The following is a 23,254-nucleotide window of genomic DNA, read 5'->3' as shown; positions in this document are numbered from 1 at the left end:
CAGATTTAAGACGGACAAGAGTACTCTATACGACCTCTACAAGGAAGAGAAGTTTTGTGGAACTTTCAGTAAGTCTCCAGGCCACCAACACTGAACGTCATGTGAAAAAGTAATCATGGAAGGTCCTGAAGGGAGGGCTTACAGTTCCCAGTTAACCTTTAACCTATGAGGACAGGGACTGTGTCACTTGTTCGTCACTATACGACCAGCACCTTGGACAGGGCCTGGGCACGCATCAGGTGCTCAGCAAATACTTGCTGAATCACTGAAGTCAATTACACGCTACAGAGGCACCTGTAAATTGGAGATGTATTTCTTCCAAGACTGTAGCACTGTGTTCCACAGGATGGAATTCTAAGAAATAGTTTCTACTTAGAAATTGGAACTATTTTCTGTGTTTTTCCATGAACAAAGCAAAAGAATGAGAACTGGGCAGATGCTAGCGCTAATACACCTTTCACCACGGGCAGAAATAACTGTCGAAGGAGCCCTAGAGAACCAAGAGCCACGGGAGGAAGGCAGGCTTCTCGCATCAAGGGACCCATTCACGTTTATCCTCACAAACAGCAGAAGGCACTTAAATTATGATTTCTGGACCTAGAATTTAAACCTGGGACAATTTAAAGGCAACCTTAGATTTAAAATAAATGGCTTTTACACTGTGGAATCTAATCTATTGCGATTCATATTTGAACAGTAAACACCAAAAAGGGGCTACAATTTACCCAGTACATACAAAAAAAGAAGAAAGTCTTATTATTTAGCAAAATCAAATACAAAAAAACTGAATAAATTTTCACTAATACAGAGAAAGCTTTCAAAAGTGCACCCAGATAAAAATAACTGAAAACTCTCTCGATCAAAACAAAGTGAGCTCAAAAGGGAAGTTCTAAGGCAATGCTTCCTGGGAACATTTTAAATTTCCATCTGAGTCTACTTTTAGAACGTAGGAATTGGAACAAATCACAAACCAGTTTTTAAAAATCACAATAAGGAATCACAGTAAGAAGTCAATAGTAAAGTATCATTTTAATAGATAAAATCAACTATAAGGATGAATCCTAATTTACTTGACCAGCCCCTCACTGAACGAGCTCTAGGTTGCTCCCCTCTTCTGCTCCTACAGAGGTGCTGTACTGAACACGATGCCTTTCACACATGGGTCAGTTCACAGTGGGCCTGCTCGTCGCTGCGAGAAAGAAGGAGGTAAATGTGGTACTGCAGAAGTTTTAAAAGACAGTGTTAGATTGAGAATAGGTGCCTAATAGCGCATACAGAGTGTATTTCCATCTGCGTAAAACAGAGAGAGAAGAAATAAATAGATATAATTTTTCACCTGTCAGATTGACAAAAAAAATCCAAAGTGTGAAAATGCCCACTGGCCAAGCTGTAAACAGGCCTCTCTCCACCACTGCTGGCAGGATGTAAACTGGTTAAATCTCCGTGGAAAGCAATCTGGCAACAACTATTGAGATTACTAATGTATATACTTACGAGAACTACACGGAAAGTGACAGATGCATAAGCTTCTTAATTGTTGATCGCATCATACATAATACAAAAAGAGAGTGCAAACAGCCTACAGGGAACTGGTCTAAATAACATATTCATAGCATGGAATATGATGCAGTTATAAAACACAAGGAAGCTCTCCCCATACTGATATGGAAAGATCTCCAAAACATAAGCTTAAAAAGCAAGGTGCGAACATTATATATGATACATACCACCTTCCATGTTAAAGAGGTCTGAAATAGGAGAGTGCATAGCAAAATGAAATGGAAAACTCACTTGTAAAGGTAATACTCTGCGTGGTCTACCTCTTCTCGAGAGGAAATGTTGTCCACAAACTAAAAGAAAAAAGAAACCTTTGGTTGAATACAAATTATGCCTACATTGGGCCTAATTCACACATTGACCTTAAAAAAGACAAAACACCCATTTTATTGGAACAAATTTCGCGGGATATGACTCCATCCTTGAAACCCCTTTGAGCTAATGTGAACAAAGAATTCACAATGGCTTCTGTTTTTCTATGCACAGACAACCTTGGTCAGAAAAACTGTTTGAAAACCAATCATGAACTTTCTCAGAGCAAGAGAGAGCTCCTCTTACCATATTTATAACTAGCCATCGATATTCCCTCTATCTTTAAACCCTGATATTTTCTCCAGGTTCCAAGTTCCAAATATATGGAACACATAGTTGAAAGGATAAAGACTCTAATGGCTGAAAAAATATGGCCCAAGAGATGAAAATCTAAATTTAGAGAACTCAGTCTTGGAAGTGTTTTCCCACTCTGACGTAGGTGCTGCTACGGACCAGTCAACCTGTCGTTCTTCTACCCACAAAGCCTCCCTTCCACCCATAACATCACTGAATATGCTCTAATTCCAAAGCAAACCAACCAGCAGAAAGGACTATTCCAAGGATGGATTCTGCCCTAAAATGGAGACTCAGGGGCAAAAAAGACAGAGTAGGAGATAACGCATGTTGTGGATATAATTAAAACCTCATAAAGAGGCAGAGAAGAGTAAAAAGGGGCAGACTCTTAAAAATGCCCAGGACTTACGGATTTGATTTAGAAATCTCATTAAGGGGCAGATAAAATGTGGTTCAAACACAGGACCTGAGGTTGGGACCTAGTCTCCTGATCGTGCACTGTGTGCCATACCTGGATGGCACAGACCTCTGGAACTCAGCTGCTCCACCTGCATAAATAGAATAAAGGCATCTGCCCTGAAGCATATGAGGCTCCAATGAGAAAATGGACGTGAAAGCTCTCTAAACTCTGAGGTGCTGCCTCAACAAGTATCAGGTGTTATGGCATACAGAGATTTTATCCACCAGGTTAGGGATGAACAAAGGATCTGTCAGTTCCTCCCCAATACGAAAATTATGAGTCTGTAAGATTTAAGTTATGACCTAGTTAAACTGTTTCCCTACAAAATGAGAACACCAGGGGCAGAAGGAAAGGACCCAGACCAAAAAGGATGATCACTTCCTTCCTTTTTCTCTTCTAGATTTAATGATACCTTGAATTTTATGGTGCCATTAATTTCTACAAAGAGCTTTCACAGCTAAAATTTCATTTTAGCGTCATATCAGCCGTGCAAGGAGATACTATTGTCCCCACACTGGAAATGAGGAAAGTGAGGGGGCCCCGCTACCCGATGTCATAAAGTGAGTTCACGGGAAGGAGAGACCAGATCTACCTGAGGGAGGCAACAGAAAAGCACTTTGATGTCACTGAAGTCTGGGTTTGAAGCCCAGTTTTTCCACGTATGAGCTCTGTGAACTCAGGAAGGTTATCAACCACTTTGAGTCTCGTGTGTAAAGTGGAGACGATAGTGCTTATCTCACATGGTCGCTATGAGAACTAACAGAGAGAACGTATGGTAAGAAGCCAGTACAATAGCTGGCATGGAAGGTGCTCAGTAATGGTCACCAATCAATCACTATTGCTGATTCCCAGCCCAATACTCTTCCTTCCGGTGATCTGCAGCAGTTCAATGCTAACATTCATATCCATCCTTTTATAGACTTCCTCAGCTACCAAAATTACTTTCAATATTAACAAGTGAACACCACTACTTTGAAAGTGTATCAACAAAAAAAAATCCTGGTACCACATAGCAGAATATCACATCCTGGAAAATTACATCAGGTATGCAATAGTGATCACTGACATCGGAGTCTGGTAAATTTATCACCTTTCATGTCAGTCCAAGAAATGTGCTACTTCACCATAAAACATCTATTAGTAACTACAAAAACATACCATACTCTGGAAAAATATTTCCTATGAAAGGCAGTCTTTATTTACACAGGCTCATCTATATAAAGAGCCTTTCTCACTTTCTTCCTCCTTCTTTGAAAATATATATATTTAAGTTTTCTTACCCGTGATATTGTTAAAGAACTAACAGGCAACTTTCTCTCATATGTTTTATCCATTAAAGATGCTAGATCAGCTGTGAAGACAAAGGAAAAAGAACCTTGTTAAACACACACATTTCTTAAGAAAAATCCAACAGATGTAACTCCTGCCAGTTGGCTGCCATCATTATGAAATCAGTATTAAAACAGATGCTCTTTCTAGAAATTATTTTTGTATAAATTAAAGAGGACAAAGGAATATTAGTAACATTTTAAGAAATTATTCATTTAATTGAAGTAACGGTTATTTAAAAAATCCTAGCATATATTTAGCTTTTAAAAAAATGGATCAATCAAGTACCTCTGGAAGCAGACATGACAAAGTGTTATTACTGAGGCTCCAGAGAAAGGAGTTAGATGGTCGGGGCCAAAGGAAGAGGACGCCATCACTCAAACACCTATTCCTTTCCCATTCTGAACCAGGTAAACATATTAGCTATTCAAAAAATGTTTACACTGGAATTTATCAAATGATTTCTGTACATTCCCTGAACAAATGAGAGAGGCACTCTGGCTGCATGTAATGATTTTCAGATGGAACTGTTCCTATTCTGGTTCCTTTTAGCAGAACATCCACAGGAATACTTGGTATTCTTAAGATTACACTGTTATCTCAGAGTCTAAAAAGACCTGAAATGCTAGGCAACATACTCTCCAAAATGATTATTTCACAGCTCCTCACTGCTTCTCCAACTTACACCGGGCTCTCTCCCCTTCTCCCTCACTCCCACTCTCAGCTCGTGGTGTAGTGTCTTTTTGCCCTGAGTTTAAGATAGAAGCAATCCAAAGACAACTTCATCCTCCTGCTATCAGATCTACCAGGCTCCCGGCATCTGTGCCCAGATACTCTGCCTTCTGGGTTTTTTTTATCAGAGGATGAATTTTATTACCAAACAAACAACAAAAACCTCCCTTGAGTTTGCATCTTCTTCCAGCGGTTTCTCCTCTGCTCTGCTCCCCTCAGCAGCGAGTTCCTTGAAGAGTCATCCCTGACACAGCCATCACTACTTCCTTAGTCCCACTTTCTCTGGAACTCACTCAAATTAGATTTCGGTTTCCATCACTCCACTAACGCCAAAGACCACGTCTACACTGTACACCCAGTGGTTAATCCTTCACCCTTATCTTACTGGACCCCTCACTAGCATTCAGGAGAGTTCACCATTCTATCCCTCATCACTTCCTCTTTGTTCCCTCCTTCTTGGGTTCCGTTGCAGGACCTCCTCTTCTTGACTTCTGAATGTTGGGGTGCCCCAAGTCTGAGTAGGAGACTCTGCTCTTCACCCTCTCTCAGTGCCTGGGTGATCTCGTTCTCTCTCCCACAGCTTTAGCCCTCAAGTGCACAGTACTGACTCCAGGCGCATACGCCTCCCTGACTCTAACTCCAAACTTGTATCTCTGTGCCCACACAGGTGACACCTCCATGTGTGTGTCTAAAGGCATTCAAACACTACACATCCTCTTAATTTTCCAACCCTCCACTCCACACCTGCTTCCCCCAGCCTTTCCCATCTCAGTGAATGGCCACTATATTCGCTGGCTTACTCAAGCCAAAAACCTAGGCGTCAGTCATGACTCCATTCTTCTTCATGCTCCACAACCAACTGTCAGCAAATCCTATAGGCTCTAGATTTGAAATAGAAATATAAATTCGTATTTCTCACCACTACCACTGCTAACCTCTCACCTTCTGACCGACCAGTCACCTCAACTACTGTCCCCACCCTTACAATCGAACCTCCACACAGCAGTCTGAGTAAGTCTCTTAAAAGATCAATCAGATCCCGTCATTTCTCTTCTCAACCAGCCACTGGCTTCCTATCATACTTGGAATAAAATCCAAAAGACTTTCTATGACCTACAAATGCCTACATAAGCTGGTCTGTGTTTGTTTTTTTGTCTTTTACACTTAGAAGTAAAATCCATAAAGGCAAGGACTTCATTTACTGATATATTCTCAGTCTCTAGAATAGTTCTATAAAAGGCACTCAATAAACATCCAGAGAAACGAGTGAAAGGAAGAAAGGAAGGGAAGGAGAGAGGGAGGAAAGAAAAAGAAGCAATTTGATTTCCAAGTGTTGTTTACTCCCTGGTGGAAGAGATTAGTATCAAGAAATAAGGAGACATAGAGAATCAATTGACAAATATTTGTTGAGGACCTACTGCTGCACATTTAAACATTTTTTCCTCTTTCCTTTCCTGGGAGATGCTCTCAATGACTCAGTAGCTACTAGGGAAAATCTTTCCTTATGACTGTCTTAAAGGGGTTGACACTAAGTGATTAAGGAATGTTAAACCACCCAACCACACACAGAGTCCCTAAAACCTCTTCATACTAAGACAGATTAATACTGTTACAGCTACTTGCTCACAGAATGACATTTAACAGCACTCTCATGGCACCGAATCTTTTCATCACGTCATAATAGAGGCTCTTGTGTTGAGATGACAGGCAATATAAAGAGTCACCTCCCTTTACTCAAAGTTTAAAGTTTCACTAAAAAAAGCAGGATCAGGATCTGCTGGCCTAACTCAGATGGGCTGTTTCCTCGTAGGTTTCATATCGTGCACAACGTGTAACTCAACACTGGACTGAGCTGGCATCTGTAGGATGGTAACTCAAGATTCCCTTTTCATCCTTCACACCCAGACAGCTTCAGTCAAGTGAAATCAGCTGCGGCCTCCGAAAAGGCAGCAGAAGCAGAGCCAGCATCTGAGGAGTAATGTCTGCATCCTGGAAGTCAGAGCAAGGTTAGCTGCTAAATGTAATACGTGACCAGTCACCTCACAGAGAGTGCTGGCATGATGAATGAGGCGGAACACTGCACAAGGCAGGCACAGGCAGGAAAGCTGGCCAGCTGGGGCCTGCAGAGAGCCAGCGCCACAGGCTTCTGGACCACGGGCTTCAACAGTCAAACCACACATGGTTCAGGGAGGGGCCAGCAGATGCCCAGGTTCTGTTCAAAGGGATGTGCCAAAGAAGACGCTCTCCTGCCCGTCCCTCTGCTCCTCAGGGACACACACTGCAGAGGATGGTTGAGGTCAACAAAGACTATCTGGGAAAATGGACCCGAAATGTGAATTCTTCATTTAACAAAACTTAAAGCTGTACAGACGACGTGGAAGCATGTCCAGAAAACGAAATGTATACTAGTAGAAGAACGTCCTTCCTGTTTGGAGAAAACAATACCACTGATGATCTCAGGACACAAGAGATTGTACTGAGGACCCTGCACTATTCCAAGTCCAGGAATGTAATGCTTCAGACTTGGCCGAGGACTTGAATGACCTGAGGGCTCTGAAACTTCAGATTCCTAACTTCACACCCAGAGGGCCATTCTAATCTGCCGGTTTGAGCTGAGACCAGAGGAATCCAAATTTTTAAACAAAAGGCCTGGGTGTGCACTCGAGTGAGTTATGTCTGAGAACCACCATGGAGGAACACAGAATAAGTCCTGGATGTGGCTCCTAAGCTCAAAGAAGACATTAAACTGGAAAAAGGTGGACTAAATATCCTTTAAAAATTCCCCCTACTATTAAAACACCTAAATAAAATACTAAAAAAAAAATTTTTATAGACATGCCTGAGTTTTCAAGGTCGACGTACTTGTCAGAGGCCAAAGGCAAGATGGCAGCACAAACCTGGAGTGTCTGAAGGAGCACCGATGGTAGCAGCCACCCTGAGAGCGTCTGCAGGTCCCCAGGGACACGAGCTGTGGTGTTAAGCACTTATGGGGACAGGACAAGATCAAGACCACTGTGAGGTGAGAAGCTGGTTCAGAGATCCTCAGGGCAAGGCAGGACCACCTAGGGCGACCCCTGACCTCGGTGAAAGGTGACCTAGACAGCAGGGCGCCTGCCCGGGGAACAGCAGGGATGTCGCCCTGAGGACTCCACACTGCAGCCGGCCTTCACACCTCTTTGGGGCCCTAGTTCACACTTCCTATGTGATCTCGAATATACCAACCTGAGAATTTTGTTTAAAGAGCTGATTTTACTGCATAAAATTCTAGAAAACACAAGCTAAGCTACAGTGACCAAAAGCGCATCAGTGGTCAACTGGAGATTCCGGAGGGTCGGCAGGAAGAAGGGAAAGGGTTACAAGGAGCAGGAGAAAGCCTGGGGGGAGGCGACAGACACAATCATTATCTTGAATGTGGTGACGATTTCATGGACATACACACATGCACAAATGTCAAGACTTATCAGATTGCACACTTTAAATATGTGCAGCTTATTTATGAAAAGAACACCTCCACAAAGTTGGGAAAAAGGAACCTGATGAGTAAGTTGAAGAGCAGTTTAGACACGGGTGAGGTGAGAATTAGTCACCGGATCGACACAAAAGGAATTACACAGAAGCAGCAAAGAGAGATGAAGACAAAAAGTATGGAAGAGGAGTAGAGAGATACAGAAAACAGAGTAGGATGGCCTAAAATACATTTAATTGAATTTCTAAAAGAAGTTAAAGAGAATGGGGAGAGGTACTACATTATGAGATAACAGCTAAATATTTTTTAGAAAGGATAAAAGATGTAAGTTTTCAGGTTCAGGAAACACATGAAATCTCAAATCAATTAAGTAAAATTAAACCCACACCATGATACATTGTAGTGAAACTGAAGAATAAAAGGACTTTAAAAGTAGCCAGAAGAAAAGATAAATTACTCACAAAGGAAAAACAAGTATACCAACAGGTGTTTTCTTGATGGGAACTAGAGAAGCCAGTAGAATGATGTGTTCAAAGCGTTGGGAGTAAATACTGTCAACAATGTATCTGACAGAACTATCTTTTAAGAATAAGGGAAAAATAAAGACATGTTTAGACAAATGAAAACTAAGAGAACTTATTAGCAACAAATACTCACTAAAGAAACCTTTTAGAAGTTGTGCTTTTAAGATGACGTGTTTTAGGAAGAAGAAAATTTAAGGGCCGGCCCCAGGCCAAGTGGTTAAGTTGGTGCGCTGCACTGCGGCGGCCCAGGGTTTTGCCAGTTCAGGTCCCAGGCACAGACATGGCACTGCTCATCAGGCCGTGCTGAGGCGGCGTCCAGCACAGCACAACCAGAAGGACCTGCAACTAGAATAGACAACCATGTACTGGGGGGCTTTGGGGAGAAGAACAAGAAAAAAAAGATTGGCAACAGATGTTAGCTCAGGTGCCAATCTTTAAAAAAAAAAGAAGAAAATTTAATAATCCTTTAAAGAAGATTTGAGATGCTAGAAAGAATGGCACATAAATAAAGTAGGTTAAATCTAGGATAAAACTTTAAAATAATAATGTATTGTGTGTGTTTTAAAAGGATAAAACTTTAATATTAGACAATACCATAAGGCTGGGGGTATGTGTGTGTGACTGGACTGAACTCTTCTAAAAGTGTGTAATTATCATTAGATTTTAAGTTAAATATCCATGTCAGGAGTTACAGAGCCATCATCTAAAGATGTAATGTAGAATGTAGGATCCACTCTTCTATAAGAGTAGAAATAGAGGATATAATTTCTAGACCAGTGAAGGGGAAAAAAACGTAAAAACAAAAACACCCTAAATCAATCCAAAAGAAGATAAGAGGAAGAAAGAAAAAAGAAAAATGGGATAAATCACAAAATGTGATAGAAATAAATCCAAATATATCAGCAATCACAAAATGACAATGTAAACAGACTGAACTTTCTAGTTAAAAAGACGACTGTCAGATTTGTTAAAAATGCAAAATCTAGCTATATAAATCACACGAACACAGGAGAGCTGAAAATAAATGAATGAGAAATATACTAGGCAGATAGTAGTCAAAAGAAAGCTGGTATAGCCATATTAATATCAGAAACAATGGACTTAAAGGTAAAAAACATTACTTTCACAGATTAGGTGGGTCATTACAAATGATCAAAAATTCATTTTTCCAGGAAGATAATTTGAAACTGGTGTGCACCAAAGTAACACAGCTTCCAAATACATAAAGTTCTCAGAAAGAAAATGGCAATCTCCTCAATGACGGGTCACAAAATCTACAGCAGAGACATGCTGTGGAAGAAGCCTCTTATAAAAGAGGGTGGTCTCCAGGTCAGAGTGGAGATGAGCAGGGTCACTGAAAGAAAGATGGAGCCTCTACTGAATCCTGGGAGCTTCAGGTGAGAAGGCATCAGACGGTTTCAGCTCTTCATGATTTCTGTGTAACTGTACATCACCGGTACCCACTGAGTCAACGCTAAGCTCTTTCTGGGCTGGCGACCATCTGCACACCTTGTTGATTTATGTAATAAAGAAGTAGATACAAATTGTTATTGTACTTCCTAGAAGAAGAGATCTAGAAAACACAGGCTGAAACTGTTTTTGATTCCCACATTTAAAAAGAAAAACAAGGAAGGTGACATACAATGTGTAGAGTAATAGAAGGAAGCAGGAAAAACTAACATGGGAGCCATTCTGAATGCAGATATTTAGATTTCCTTCTATCTGTCTGTCTCCCTGGCACCAGAAGCTTTAAAATAAAGTTTCAATAATGGAAAAATGTGAAGGCAAGCTTGGTCTACATATATACTAAGAAAATGAGACTAAATGAGGATGATGAGCATAATCAGACCACCTCTACAACTGCTGGCAGATAGTAAACATAAACAGATTAGTAGACGTCACAGAGATGCAAAGACACAACTGGCAAAGGTTAGGAAAGCAGGCTTCAGAAAATCTCCATCAGGCTTCAGGGGCAACGTGTGAAAAACTACTGCAACAGCCAAAGGCCTCCACAGCTGAAATGACACAGCAAAACTAAACCTCAGCTAAAGGGAGAAGTGTCTGCAAGAATGGCGGTGGTGTTCAGTTTCAACCTGCATTCAAACAGGAATTCAACACTTCCTATGAAGTATTCATGCCAAAGGAAAAACACACAGAAACAAATTCTGAAGCTGATCAAGGCTCCTTCTCTGACTGGCAGTTTCACAGGACATATGGAAGGTGGAGGAACATGTTAGACACACAAGGATGACAACAGCAAATCCAGAATGTGGGAAACTCCACAAGACAAAACATCTGTTTTCTTCAACAAACAAATTACAAGAAAGAAAGAGAGAAACCTACAAATTAAAACATACTTGAGACCTCTCAACACATTACAGTGTATGGACCTTATCTGGATCCCATTTCGACAAATTGTAAATTAAAAGGAAATTTATATGACATTGGGGAAATGTGAACATTGATGGAATATTTAATGATGTTAAAGAATTACTAATTTTTAGCCATGAGAATGGTATTATAGTTCTGTTTTTAAAAAATCGTTACCTTTTGGAGGTACATTATCAAAATACACGTGAAATGCTCTGATAAGGATTTGTTAAGCAATCTGGTGAAGGGGTAGGGACTGGAGGAAGCAAGACTGCAGGGGACTGGTCAGCGGGGAAGGCGGTGAGGGCACTGGGGGGCTCACTACACCCTTCTCCCTGCTTTGTTTCCATAAAGAACCTGAAAGACGCAGAAGGGGGACATCAGCAACCGCGTTGTACGGACCTTCTGCGGGTCCTCATTCAACCATTAAAACACCTTAGGGGAGTTTCACGGACAGCCGAGTGTTGACTGGTATTTCACATGTCGACGATTAACGTTACAGGTGCGACAACGGTATTGAAAACCTCCTTCTCTCTTAGAGATGTATACCGCAGTGTTTATGCGTGAAATGGCACAGCCCGGCACGTGCAGCAAACAGCCCACAGCGTGAGCTCGGAGCGAGCGCAGCGGGCGGAGGCGGGCCGGCGCTGAGGGCGCGGCGGGCCAGGGGATGGGTCCGCCCCTTCCCCACACCCTCCACTGGGAAACTGCACGACACGGCCCCGCCGCTGGGAGTCGGGGCGACGGCCACCGCGCGCAGCGGGAGCGCAGCTCGGCGTCCATCCCGCACGTGTCCACCTGGGAGCCTCGCCCACCCGCCGGGGCGTGCGCACATCTCGGGGCACCGCCCACGGCCGTGGGACCAAAGCACCACGCCCCCGACTCGACGTCCCGGAGCCGCCGCCGGAGAAGCGGGCACGCGGCGGCGCCCGCAGGAGCTGAGGGGCGGCGGGCGGCTACCCTGCCACGTTCCCGTGTTCCGGCGCCGGCGGCGCACCCCGCCCCACCCGCTGCCCAATGGGGACGCGCGGAGCTACAGCGTCATCTCGCCCTCCTCCCTCCCCCAATCAGCGAGCCCGCGCCAGGCCGCAGTGCCCAATCACAGCGCTCCACCTGCGGCGGCGCCCTCCGCGCACGCGCAAGGCGGAGCGGCTCCCGAGCTGCGGCGTCCCCGAGGTCGCACCGCCACCTGCCGGCCGGTCTCGGCAGCGCAGCCCCGGCGCGGCGCCTGCGCGCGCACTGGGCCCAGGGCCGCGTCCCCGCCAAGCCCTCGAGGGGCAGCTGGAGAAACCCGCGGAATCCCAGGGAGGGCCGAGTTTCAGTCGCTGCCCCGAGGAGCTGCGCGGTCTCGCAGCACTTTCTCTCCGCTCTTCCTAAGGGGCGCGCCCGTGCAGAGCGCCGGCCGGACGGCGTTCTCCCTGGCAGGTCCCATCACCACGCATGGACGGTCCAGGGACGCAGGTCCATGCAGTTTCCCAAGGCGGCGCAACGGGTCCACGCCAGGTGCGTGCCCCGGTGCAGACTCTCCACCCCGGCACACGGCACACATAAGGAGGGGCCGAGCGCCCCCGGGACAGGGAGCCGGTGCCCAGGGCCCGCTCCAGCAGGGCCTACCCAGGAAGTGGTGGCTGCCACTGCTTTTCCACCAGTTTTAACAGAAGGCGGCAATTAGCTCCACGCAATACCTGTTGGTTGCAGATCATTGTGTTCATTCTCTAACAAACAGCTTCTGCTTCTGCAGGAATCCATGACAACGTTCCCCTAAATCTGTCTCCGAATACCAGAGAGATGACGATACCCCATACCAAGGCGCCAAATAAAATGGTCTCCTTTCCTAATCTTCCCTTCATACCTAGGAAGGTGTTTAACAATTGCTGTCCTGAAGTTCCTCCCTCTCCTCTCAGTACTTCCACAGCACTTTTCTTATAATTCACATATGGCACGTCAGAACAAGCTTTGCAATATAATTAATTGAGTCCATGCTGGTTTCATGGCTACAACAGTGGCTCTGGCATTTTAGAATATATGGGGTATTTTTTTGACCATCACAACGACTGCAGGGCATTACTGGGCACTTAATGGGCAGTACACAGGAAAATTAGACAAGCTGTAATGCCAAGATTATCCAACACATCAGAACACTGTCCAGGCCAGAGAGGCAGGCAAGGCAGACCCTGTGAGGATGAATGGGAATTGGAGGTTTCAGGATGAGCTCATTATTTGTAAAATATGTACATGTGAGCTGATACGCACATATGTGCATACATGTATGTTTACATATACATGTTTACATATTTTTCTAGCTCTGTCCACTGAATGGGCCAAGAAGCAAAAACTCCATAGTAGCAAGAGGACCCCCAGTGCACAGATCTTGGTTTCTAATACCATTCACCACTAAAAGGAACAGGGGTCCTTGGAGGAATAACTGAGTCTAGGCCTAGAGCAGGAAAGGCGTGGCAAATAGAAATGGCAAGCAATAGGATATATGAGGAAGACATTTGGTGTAAACCTAATTCGGCCTGACTTTGTTTTTTCCAAAAGGGCCTGACTGTGGCCGTTGAGCACACATTGTATATCTGCTTTAAACATTTCCTATGGCAAGAACAAATGGCCTTAAGATAAAGGTGCAACTTCCCCCCACATTGGCATTTCCTTAAGGATAAGCACCTTTCCTTAGGTTAGGAACTGACTGCTGTGCTCACCTGTGACCAGCTAGGTGGAGACAACAGACCTGCCACCCTGCTGTGTTCACTGAGACAGCAGACCTACCTGTTATGCCCATCCATTGCCTCGAGGCTACTGTAAAAGGGACATTTCAATCATATGTGAAAGATCCTGTTTGGGGGTATATAACCACTCTGTACACCTCAGTGCTTTGGTGCCCTTTGTTCCTTTGGGAAGAAAGGCCCTGGGCCATGGTCCTCAGATTTTAGCTCAGAATACACTCTCCCAAATTTTCATTTATAGATTGGTTATGGATTATTTTCGTTGACAGGCGCAAGATGGAACATGGGGGGCCAGGGTGACAGTGCTTTGACCAGCCCAATCTGGGACAAGAGGACCCCTAAATAATTAAGGTTGACAATGAACCATTAAAAGAAAAAAAAAGAGGAATCCGCAAGATGATACTGATAACAAACAGATAAAAAGAGAAAGAACAGGAGAGACGGCGGTGGGGGGGGGGGGCTCTTGCTTACAATCCACCACAGACCTTAACTAGTCCACGCGGAGGTGCTCACGGAGCTGGAATCCTTCCTTCTGCAACCATCACACTAAGAGTGATTCAGGCAAGAAGCTCCATGAAGCCAGACCTAGATGGGACTGTCAACAAGCAGCAGCACAGGGGCATGCTATAAGGTGTCTCCCCACAGACGGCCCGTTAGGCACAGGGGAGACAGCAGTAACTCTCCAGTGGGGACGCCAGACACACTTGACCCAGTGATCAGAGTTAACATCACCCGCCAGGGCAGGTGGGCATCAGCTGTCTCCAGATGTGACACCTGAAGGAGGACGCAAAATCACTGACAGTATTCTGGCCAGGGAAGCATATCTTGAATCCAGTCATGAGGAAATATCAGACAAAACCCTGGAGAAGAACAGTCCATTAGAAAAAGGAACTGGCTTCTTAAAATACGTCAGGTAATGTCCACCAAGGCACTCAGGATAAAGGACCATTAATATCTGCAAGAAACTCAAGATGGTTAAAAAAAAAATGTGTGTGCAGATAGAGAGTGAGAAAGCAAAATCCAATGAGTCAAAATGACAACAATAGGTGAATCTGGGCGAAGGGTATACAGATGTTCTTTGTATTAGTCTTACCATTTTTTGTGAGTTTAAAATTATTTCCACATAAAAAGTTAAAATATTTACCCCACATACCATGCCATCTATAACATGGCAATCATTCACACATTTAAAAAAGAAAAAAACCTCCTTATAATTAACAGAACTAACTCCATTTTACAAATAAACGCAAAGCACTTTTGGGGGAATAATTAGAAAACAAGCTGAATTTTCCATAAATGCAACTGCCACGTAAATCAAAGAAAGATAGATAGCACTTTGATTCGTTCACAACCTTACCAAAGTGGTTCACCATTTTGTGAATAAAACTGTCACTTAAGATAATGCCACTCATGGTATTTAACTTTGCCTGTACACCACATCTGTGTCCATCTGCACTTCTATCTGTGGGTCACAGCGACTCCACATCTCATTGCAAGCCTATAGTTCTCATCTTTGGCGTCTCTGCAGCTCAGCTTTGGCTGGCTCCTGCCCAGACACCACCCCAGGACTCAGACCCCAGCTCTGCCCTTGCAATCACATCATCAGGGAAGAAAATGAGCTCTTTGAACTGCCCCCGCTCCCCAAGGTAGCCATTATAGACAGGACAAAAGACTGTCCTCTCCACAAACACAGAGGGTCCCGATTCTTTAACATAAACAGAAAAAGCAGAGAAAGAAATCTAGGGGAAAATATTAGATCAGTACTGGAATTGATCAAGAAATTACATCAGTCCCCAAAATTATCACTAAGAGTCTGACTTTATCAACATCCTGATGCTGTTATATATGATACATATTATATATAGGAAGTACGTACATTTCTACAAAGTGCTTAGAGGGTCAGTGATTTTAGGCCTAGTTATTTCATAAGAGAAAGGCTGCCATCGGTACTGTGGCCCAGGAACAGGGAAAGAGAGGTGTGGCTAGGAGCCTACCACCTCAGAAGATGCTTGCCAACCATTTCCCAAACGGTGTCTATGAGGTTATAACACTGCTTTAAATCTGTTGCCTGGTGATGAAGAGGAGTTAGAAAGAGCTCTGAAGACCACAAGAGATGACAACAAAAAGGATCAAAATGCATTTGTCTTTGCAGATAATGTAAAACAAGCTGCATGGTAACTCACTGTATGATAAAAACGGACAAAAAACAAGAAAGAAAAGAACTGCTTACATAACTCAAGGAGACCAATTGTCAAGGCAAAAAAGAAACAGAAATTTGCAGGATAGCAAAGATGATTTTGCCATGTGTAAAACAACAGTCAAATTCTTTTTAAGACCAAATGTGCTTATCTGAATTAGATCATCATAAAAGCATCATTTCATACATATACCACATGAATATATGATGATAAACATACGGAGTGACTGAAATGCCACATCTAACAGCCCCAGAGGTACCTACCGAGGTGACAATGTTCTTTTTCTCTTGCTTCCCACTTGCGGCTGTCCACGTATGCTTCAGAAAGCAGGTATCTTTTACCTGAGGAAAAAACAATGATCTCAACAGGCATGTTTCACAACAGGTTCAGTTTATACATCCGTTTTTTTGTTTTTTATTTTTATTTTATTTTATTTTTTTTAATTTTTTTTGGTGAGGAAGACTGGCCCTGAGCTAACAGCTATGCCAATCCTCTATTTTGTATATGGGTTGCTGCCATGGCATGGCTTGATGAGTGGTGTAGGTCCACGCTCGGGATCTGAACCCACAGACCCCATGACACTGAAGCGGACTGTGTGAACTTAACCACTATGCCATGGGGCTGCCTATATGTGTGTTTTATTAAACGTATCTTTTTCATTTTTTAAAGATTCTAGTATGATACTGTAACCAACATCATATTGTTTACAATTCAGTTCATGACAAAATATATTCAACCTCCAACAAGTAGAAGATGTAGGAAACTGAAAACTTTTACAATAATGTTATGGGTAAAAGTTCTGGTAATTTTGTTCCTATAACTTTAGGGCTATGAGCCATTTGTCTCCACTAAATTACAGCCTAGGTGAACCCTAGAAGGCCTTAGAACCCCAAACATTTGCTAAACTGTTGCTTAACTCATTAATCGAATGCTTTATAATCACCAGTTAGTCCTAAAAACATTTCCATCTGACTTAGATCAGCATATTTACTCCTATTTCGCATAAGACAGAGAGTACTATCTTACCCACTGACCCAGCACCACAGTGGTAAATAAGACAAACCTAATAAGGCAAATTTGAGGTAACCACCCACAAGACAGCAGCTGTCTTCCCAGCGCCTGGCACAACGCCTGGCACAACGCCTGGCACAGGCAGCACTCAGTAAACATGAGCTCAAGGAATAAACGACAAAGAACGAATGGCAGCTTAACCAGAAATAAAGACTTGTGCTTCAAAGGACACTGTAAAGAAAGCGAAAGGACAACACACAGAAGGGGAGAAAATATTTCTAAATCTTTTGCCTGATAAGGGACTTGAATCTAGAATATATAAATAACTCTTACAATTCAAAATTTAAAGAGAGAACTGAAAAACGAGCAAAGAATGTGAACACATTCCAAAACAATATACAAATATGTATGTGTATGCGTGTATATTTATGTATGTATATACACACACACACATATACACACACAGAAATGGCCAGTGAGCACACGGAAGGATGTTTCATATCATTTGCCATCAGGGAAATGCAAAATACATTGAAATACTGTTTCACAGTCACTAGGATGACCATGATCCAAAGACAGATAATAACTGCTGTTGATAAGGATGCAGAGAAACTGGAACCCCCCCATACTGCAGGTGAGAATGTAAAGTGTACAGCCACTTCGGAAAAGTCGGGCACTTCCTCCAAATGTAACACGGAGTTACCACGTGACCCAGCAATTCCACTCCTAAGTATGTACCCAAGAGAGATGAAACCATGTATCCACACAAAAACTTGTACACGTGTTCACAGCAATATTATTCATAATATCCAAAAAGTGGAACAATGCAAATATCTATCAACTGATGAATGGATAAACAAAATGGGGTATATTCTTACAATGGAATATTATTTGGCATAAAGAGAAATGAAATACTAATAAATGTCACAACATGGATAAACCTCAAAAACATTATACTAAATGAAAAACAAGCCATTCACAAAAGACCACATATAATATAAGCGTGTTTATATGAAAAGTCCACAATAGGCAAATCTAAAGAAACAGAAAGCAGATTAATGGTCGCCTGAATCTGGGGGGTAGGGGGTCAGGAAAGCTTGGGGGAAATGGGGAGTGACTGCTAACAGAAATGGGATTTCTTTTTTGAGGTGATGACAATGAGATGCTATCCCCCACTGACTGTGGTAATGGCTCCACAACCCTGAGTATGTACAAAAAAACCCACTGAATACTTCAAATGGATGAACTGTATAGTCTATGAATTATATCTCAATAAATCTGTTAAAAAAAAAAAAAAAAACAAGGAATGAACAGCAGACAATTACCTACAGGTCAAAGCAGGCCATAAGCCAAACAGAAAAAGATGGCAGGGGTGAGCAAACACAGTATTCACTATTGTGATTCTCTCTCCATCTCCCAACAACAACAACAAAATATATATATATCTACATATAAACACATCTGTGAATTCATACACAAACCAATCCCTCCCTTACCTTAAGCACAGGTCAGGCCTTTACTAGAATAATATGTCTAAACTTGAGGTCTAAAGCTTAGACAATGATGTGATAACATGAAAAGGCTTCCAAAAACTGTCTCAAAGGGGAGCTAAGACATTAAGAAAAACAGTATCTATTAAAAAGTGCCCACATTTCAAATGGATTATTTTAAAAAAACACAATTAGATGTTTGGAATTTAGAATGCCTTTTTCATAGAAACGATATTACAAATTGTTAGTTACCTTCCTAGACCTGCCAAGAAGGATGAGTAAAGTCACTGGCTACGCTAGGTGCGCAGCTGGACACCAAGTCAGCAGTGAGGAGACCTGGGATTTTGTTTGAGTTCTGTCAGCTGGTGGAAAACTTCAGATCCTGCAGTTGCAAATGAGGGAGCTGAACTAGGTGGTATTCAAGGTCCCTGCAAGCTCTAACAGTCTTCAACACAGAACCAAAAGAATCAATTCCGGTAACCCACTCACAATTTATAGCAGCTTTTCTAAGCAAATTGAATTCCAATTTCTGAAACCAGAAGGATCTCTCCTTTCTGTGGGAAACAAGAGCTGCCTTTTTCATGTGAGCGTGAGCTACGGGGAGGACTGGTGAGCTATCTACTCCAGAACAGTGACTTACTTATTCTCTACTTATTATTATTATAATTTCTCACTTCTTCTCTATTTCTTCTTCTAGCATACGCTTTAAGCTAGCCCCTCTGGGGTGGGCCCTGGGGCCGAGTCGTTAAGTTTGTGCGCTCCGCTCCAGCAGCCCAGGGGTTCGCTGGTTCGGATCCTGGGCATGGACATGGCACCACTCATCAAGCCATGCTAGGGCGGCGTCCCACATGCCACAACTAGAAAGACCCACAAGTAAAAATATACAACTATGTACTAGGGAGCTTGGGGTAGAAAAAGGAAAAATAAAATCTTTAAAAAAAAAAAGAAAGAAATCACTCCTCCATATTCTGGAGTCATAAAAGACAACTATCTAGATCAATGTTCAAGAGGTTTAAATTGGGAGGCAAAAAGCAGGAGAGGTCAGGGTGGGGAAAGACAGGAGCCCTACAATGTCCTGTGTGTGCAGTTGTTCTGGGGCATCACATGACCTGAAAACACAATAAATTAGGGCTAGTGAATCTACAAAAGGTAAGCCAAGCAGCCCTTATATATATGAACTTCTTAATGTTTGCTTTATAAGAAAGTAACCAGTAATCATTTTCCATCTCCACTGGGGGTAGAACAAAAGGAAATAGGTATAAGGATGAAGAATTTAAATTTGGCAAATGGAAAATTTTCCTAATAGAAACCAATGACAAACAGATGAATAAGTTACCAACCGCAGTAAGCAGAATAATGTCCTCCAAAAGATGTCCATGTCCTAATCCGCAGAACCTGTGAATAGGTTAGGGCACACGGCAAAGGGGAATTAAGGGTGCAGATGGAATTAAGATCAGCAAATCAGCTGATCTTAAAGTGAGGCAACTGTCCTGGGTTATTGCTGTGGCCCCAATGTAACCACAAAGTCCTTAAAAGTAGAAGAGGGAGATGGGTTGTTAGTGTGACCCGGGAAGGACAGAGCGTGGTCGAAGGACTTGATTCGCCCCTGTCCACTTTGAAGATGTTTGAGAAAGGGGACCATCACCAGGGTATGCAGGTGGTCCCTAAAGATGGAAAAGGCAAGGAAGCAGATCATCCCTCAGAGCTTCCCAAAGGGGACAAGTCCCTTTCAACACCTTGATTTAGCACAGTAAGACCCTGTGTCAGACCTTTGACCTACAGACAGTAAGCTATTAAATCTGCGTTGTTTGAAGCCACCACATTTGTGGCAATTTGTTAGAGCAGCAACAGGAAATTACTACACCTTCAGGAAGACAGGCATTCCATTTCCTGTAAGCCTTTTAAAGCAGGATGTGCCTCTTTTTGCGATACTTTATAAACGACAGCGTTTAAAGTCTTTCCATCTCTGTATAGCAGTTGGAAGGTCTGTATACTAACATTAGAATCAAAGAACTTCCATAAAGCCAGACAGAACATTAAATTGGGTGGACAATGGCAAAGTGGAAAATCTAGATCAGCTTCTCAAACTTTAATGTGCCTACGAATCCTGACAGAATGCAGATTCCGAGTCAGGAGGTCTGGAGTGGGGACAGATTCTGCATTTCTAACAGGTTCCCAGGTGATGATGACGATGTTGATCCTCAGACCACAGTGAAGGAAAGCAGCAAGGGGACGGAATGGTAACGGCCTCCCAGGTTGAGGTCTCTGAGCCTGTTTAACTCCACTCTGAAAATGCCACCCAGAGTATATATATATACTCTTCTTGAACCTGCTTACCCTTCAGGCAGTCAGCTTTTGGGCAATCGTATTCTCTAACATAACTATCCACCATAAAAAGAAATATTTTCTCCATTTAATTCTGAAAAGATACCTCCAAGGACCAGAATTTCAAAGTTTAGTGAAAACTGATTGGCTCTAACCATATGCTAACTCATTTTACAGTTATCTTGGCTTTTGGCCAAATGTCTCCAAATCCGTTTTCATCCAAAGGGAAGCAGTGTGACTGTGGACACAGACAGGCTTTGGAGTCACAAAGTCTGAGTCTGAATCCTTGCCTTGCTAAGAAAGTCTATAAAATGTGGGCAAGTAATACCAGGTCTCTGAGCCTCTTTTCTTTGTATGTAAACCAGGGAAATGATGCCAACCTCGTATCACAGTTTAAATGAGGACATGTATTAAGTGCTAGCTTAATGTCCACCATGTAATAGGGGCTTGAGAAGTTTCCTTTCCAGCCTTTTCATATACTGAAGTCAGTTTTTTGCTTCTTCTCAATAAATTTTCCTTTTATCCTCTTGATCATTTTAGTTGCCCTTTTCCTTTATGTTGCAAGGAGAATCAATGGAAGCACCAAAGTGTTCCAAATATTGATCTGTCATGAATTTGTACAAAGTAGAGTATTTTTCCTTTCTTATCTTGTAATGCTTTGATGACTTAAAACTCCTTATTGGCATTCTCTGATCTGGAGTGGCCCATAAGGTACTATCCTACATACCTATATTAATTGCCTTATAGTTTCCAGTTCCCAATTACAAGACTCCTTTCATCTATAGTCTAAGCCAGTGCTTGTTCAATATAACTTTCCGTAATGATGGAAATGTTCAATTCTGAGCTGTCTGATACAGTGGCCACTAGCAACAGGTGTCTATTGAGTACTTAAAATACAGCTAGTGTGACTAAGGAACTGAACTACTAATTTAATTTTAACTAATTTAAATAGCCACATGGAGCTCGTAGCTGCCGCAATGGATAGCACAGGTGTAACCTACCACAGGTTCACCAGTTCAAACTAAGACCAAAATGCTAGCTGGAAATTCTGTCAATTCACCATTACCTAACTTCCATTCCCTTCTTAGAATGATTGCCCCCAAACATTCCAAGCAACCATGATCCTCTCCATGATGGGCAATCCCAGATCTTGTTTAAATTGAAAAGCCTTTACTTAGTAACAATCATAAATACCGTGCTACTAAATAGCTACAATGGTTAATTCTTACTGAGGTGTTAGGTACTGTACATACCACTTTACCTAATGTGTGGCATTAAACGTTTTCACCAGCTAAGTCAACCAATTAATCCTTAGAGAACCTCTGGTGGCCAAGTATGAGGTTTTCCATTGGTGTTTAATGGCTGTTCCCAAAGTGTGAGCAGCAATGTGTTGCTTTATTACAGGGGCTACAGGGTATGCTGGAACGAGGAGATAACAGACCATGATCACAGTCCATGTTTCCACTGCCCATCAGGAAGTATCACGGTTGCTTAGAACGTTTGGGGGCAATTATTCTAAGAAGGGAATGGAAGTTAGATAGTGGTGAATTGACAGAATTTCCAGCTAGCATTTTGGTCTTAGTTTGAACTGGTGAACCTGTGGTAGGTTACACCTGTGCTATCCATTGCGGCAGCTACGAGCTCCATGCAGCTATTTAAATCGGGGTTTAGCTTCTGTAAATGTTAAACATTTTTTCCCAATGTCTTCACCAGCCGATCCACTAAACAGGCTTTGGGTGGGCTGCCATTCATCAGATATGACAGTATTTTAGAAATAACTATTAGCATTTACTGTCTACACGTGGAAAACTGTAGCAAAGAAAGGTCAATCAAAAAGTGTGCCCAAGGACATGAGGTAAAGTGAGATTAGGACTGAAAAACCCTTCCACCAAGTGAAGACCAGGGGTCCTGCCAGTGTGCGGGGCGAGGAGAAGGTCTATGACGTCCCCGCAAGGAAACCTGAGCAGGCAGAAAAGTCCATAGCCCCGAGGTGGACCATTTGGACTTTTCATGCTCAGCAAAAAGACGACCACCATAACACACAAACCCCGCAAATCATACCCAAAAGCCCTCACGCTATGACTCCTCTGCTCTTCGCACCTATGGGCGGGCAGACACCATTATTCTAGGGAAAGAGGTGGGTTAGAGACCTCGCCTCACTTTTCCGCGCTACCAAACACCCCAGATGGCGTCTCCGGCAACTAGAAACCAGAGCTATGTCCTCTCTCTTGAGAGCCCATCGCTCCCTTCACTCAAGGAAGAGTCCCCAGGGGCCTCAGGAAGCAGCCCCACGAACGGCAGCAGCACCCACCTGCCAAGGCGGGCGCAGGCACAAGCCTCCTCCGCGCCAGGAACATCGCGAACCGCTCCATGGGGAACGCCATCTTGGAGCATACCAAGGGAACGCGGGCGGGGGGAGTTTGAGGGCCGGAAGGGGCGGGCCCGAGGAAGGGGCGGGCC

At 43.1% G+C, this 23,254-nt stretch overlaps 1 protein-coding gene across 1 annotated transcript in view; it reads right to left on the bottom strand.

Moving 5' to 3' along the window:
- MRPS27 (mitochondrial ribosomal protein S27) overlaps positions 1–23,218 on the bottom strand; it is an 88,446-nt gene extending 65,228 nt beyond the window's left edge. Inside the window, exons 1-4 of the mRNA XM_046667943.1 lie at positions 23,106–23,218; positions 16,232–16,309; positions 3,904–3,974; positions 1,792–1,850 (exon numbers count right to left, since the gene is read on the bottom strand). Of these exons, the coding sequence (XP_046523899.1) occupies positions 1,792–1,850; positions 3,904–3,974; positions 16,232–16,309; positions 23,106–23,178 (281 nt within the window). The 5' untranslated portion in view covers positions 23,179–23,218. The remainder of the gene's footprint in view (positions 1–1,791; positions 1,851–3,903; positions 3,975–16,231; positions 16,310–23,105) is intronic.
- Between the last annotated feature and the right edge of the window lie 36 nt (positions 23,219–23,254).

The sequence above is a fragment of the Equus quagga genome, chromosome 7 (genome assembly GCF_021613505.1).
Source record: "Equus quagga isolate Etosha38 chromosome 7, UCLA_HA_Equagga_1.0, whole genome shotgun sequence".
Classification (NCBI taxonomy): Eukaryota; Metazoa; Chordata; class Mammalia; order Perissodactyla; family Equidae; genus Equus; species Equus quagga.
The sequence above is the reverse complement of the archived record's forward strand: the minus strand, read 5'-3'. Positions and strand labels throughout refer to the sequence as shown.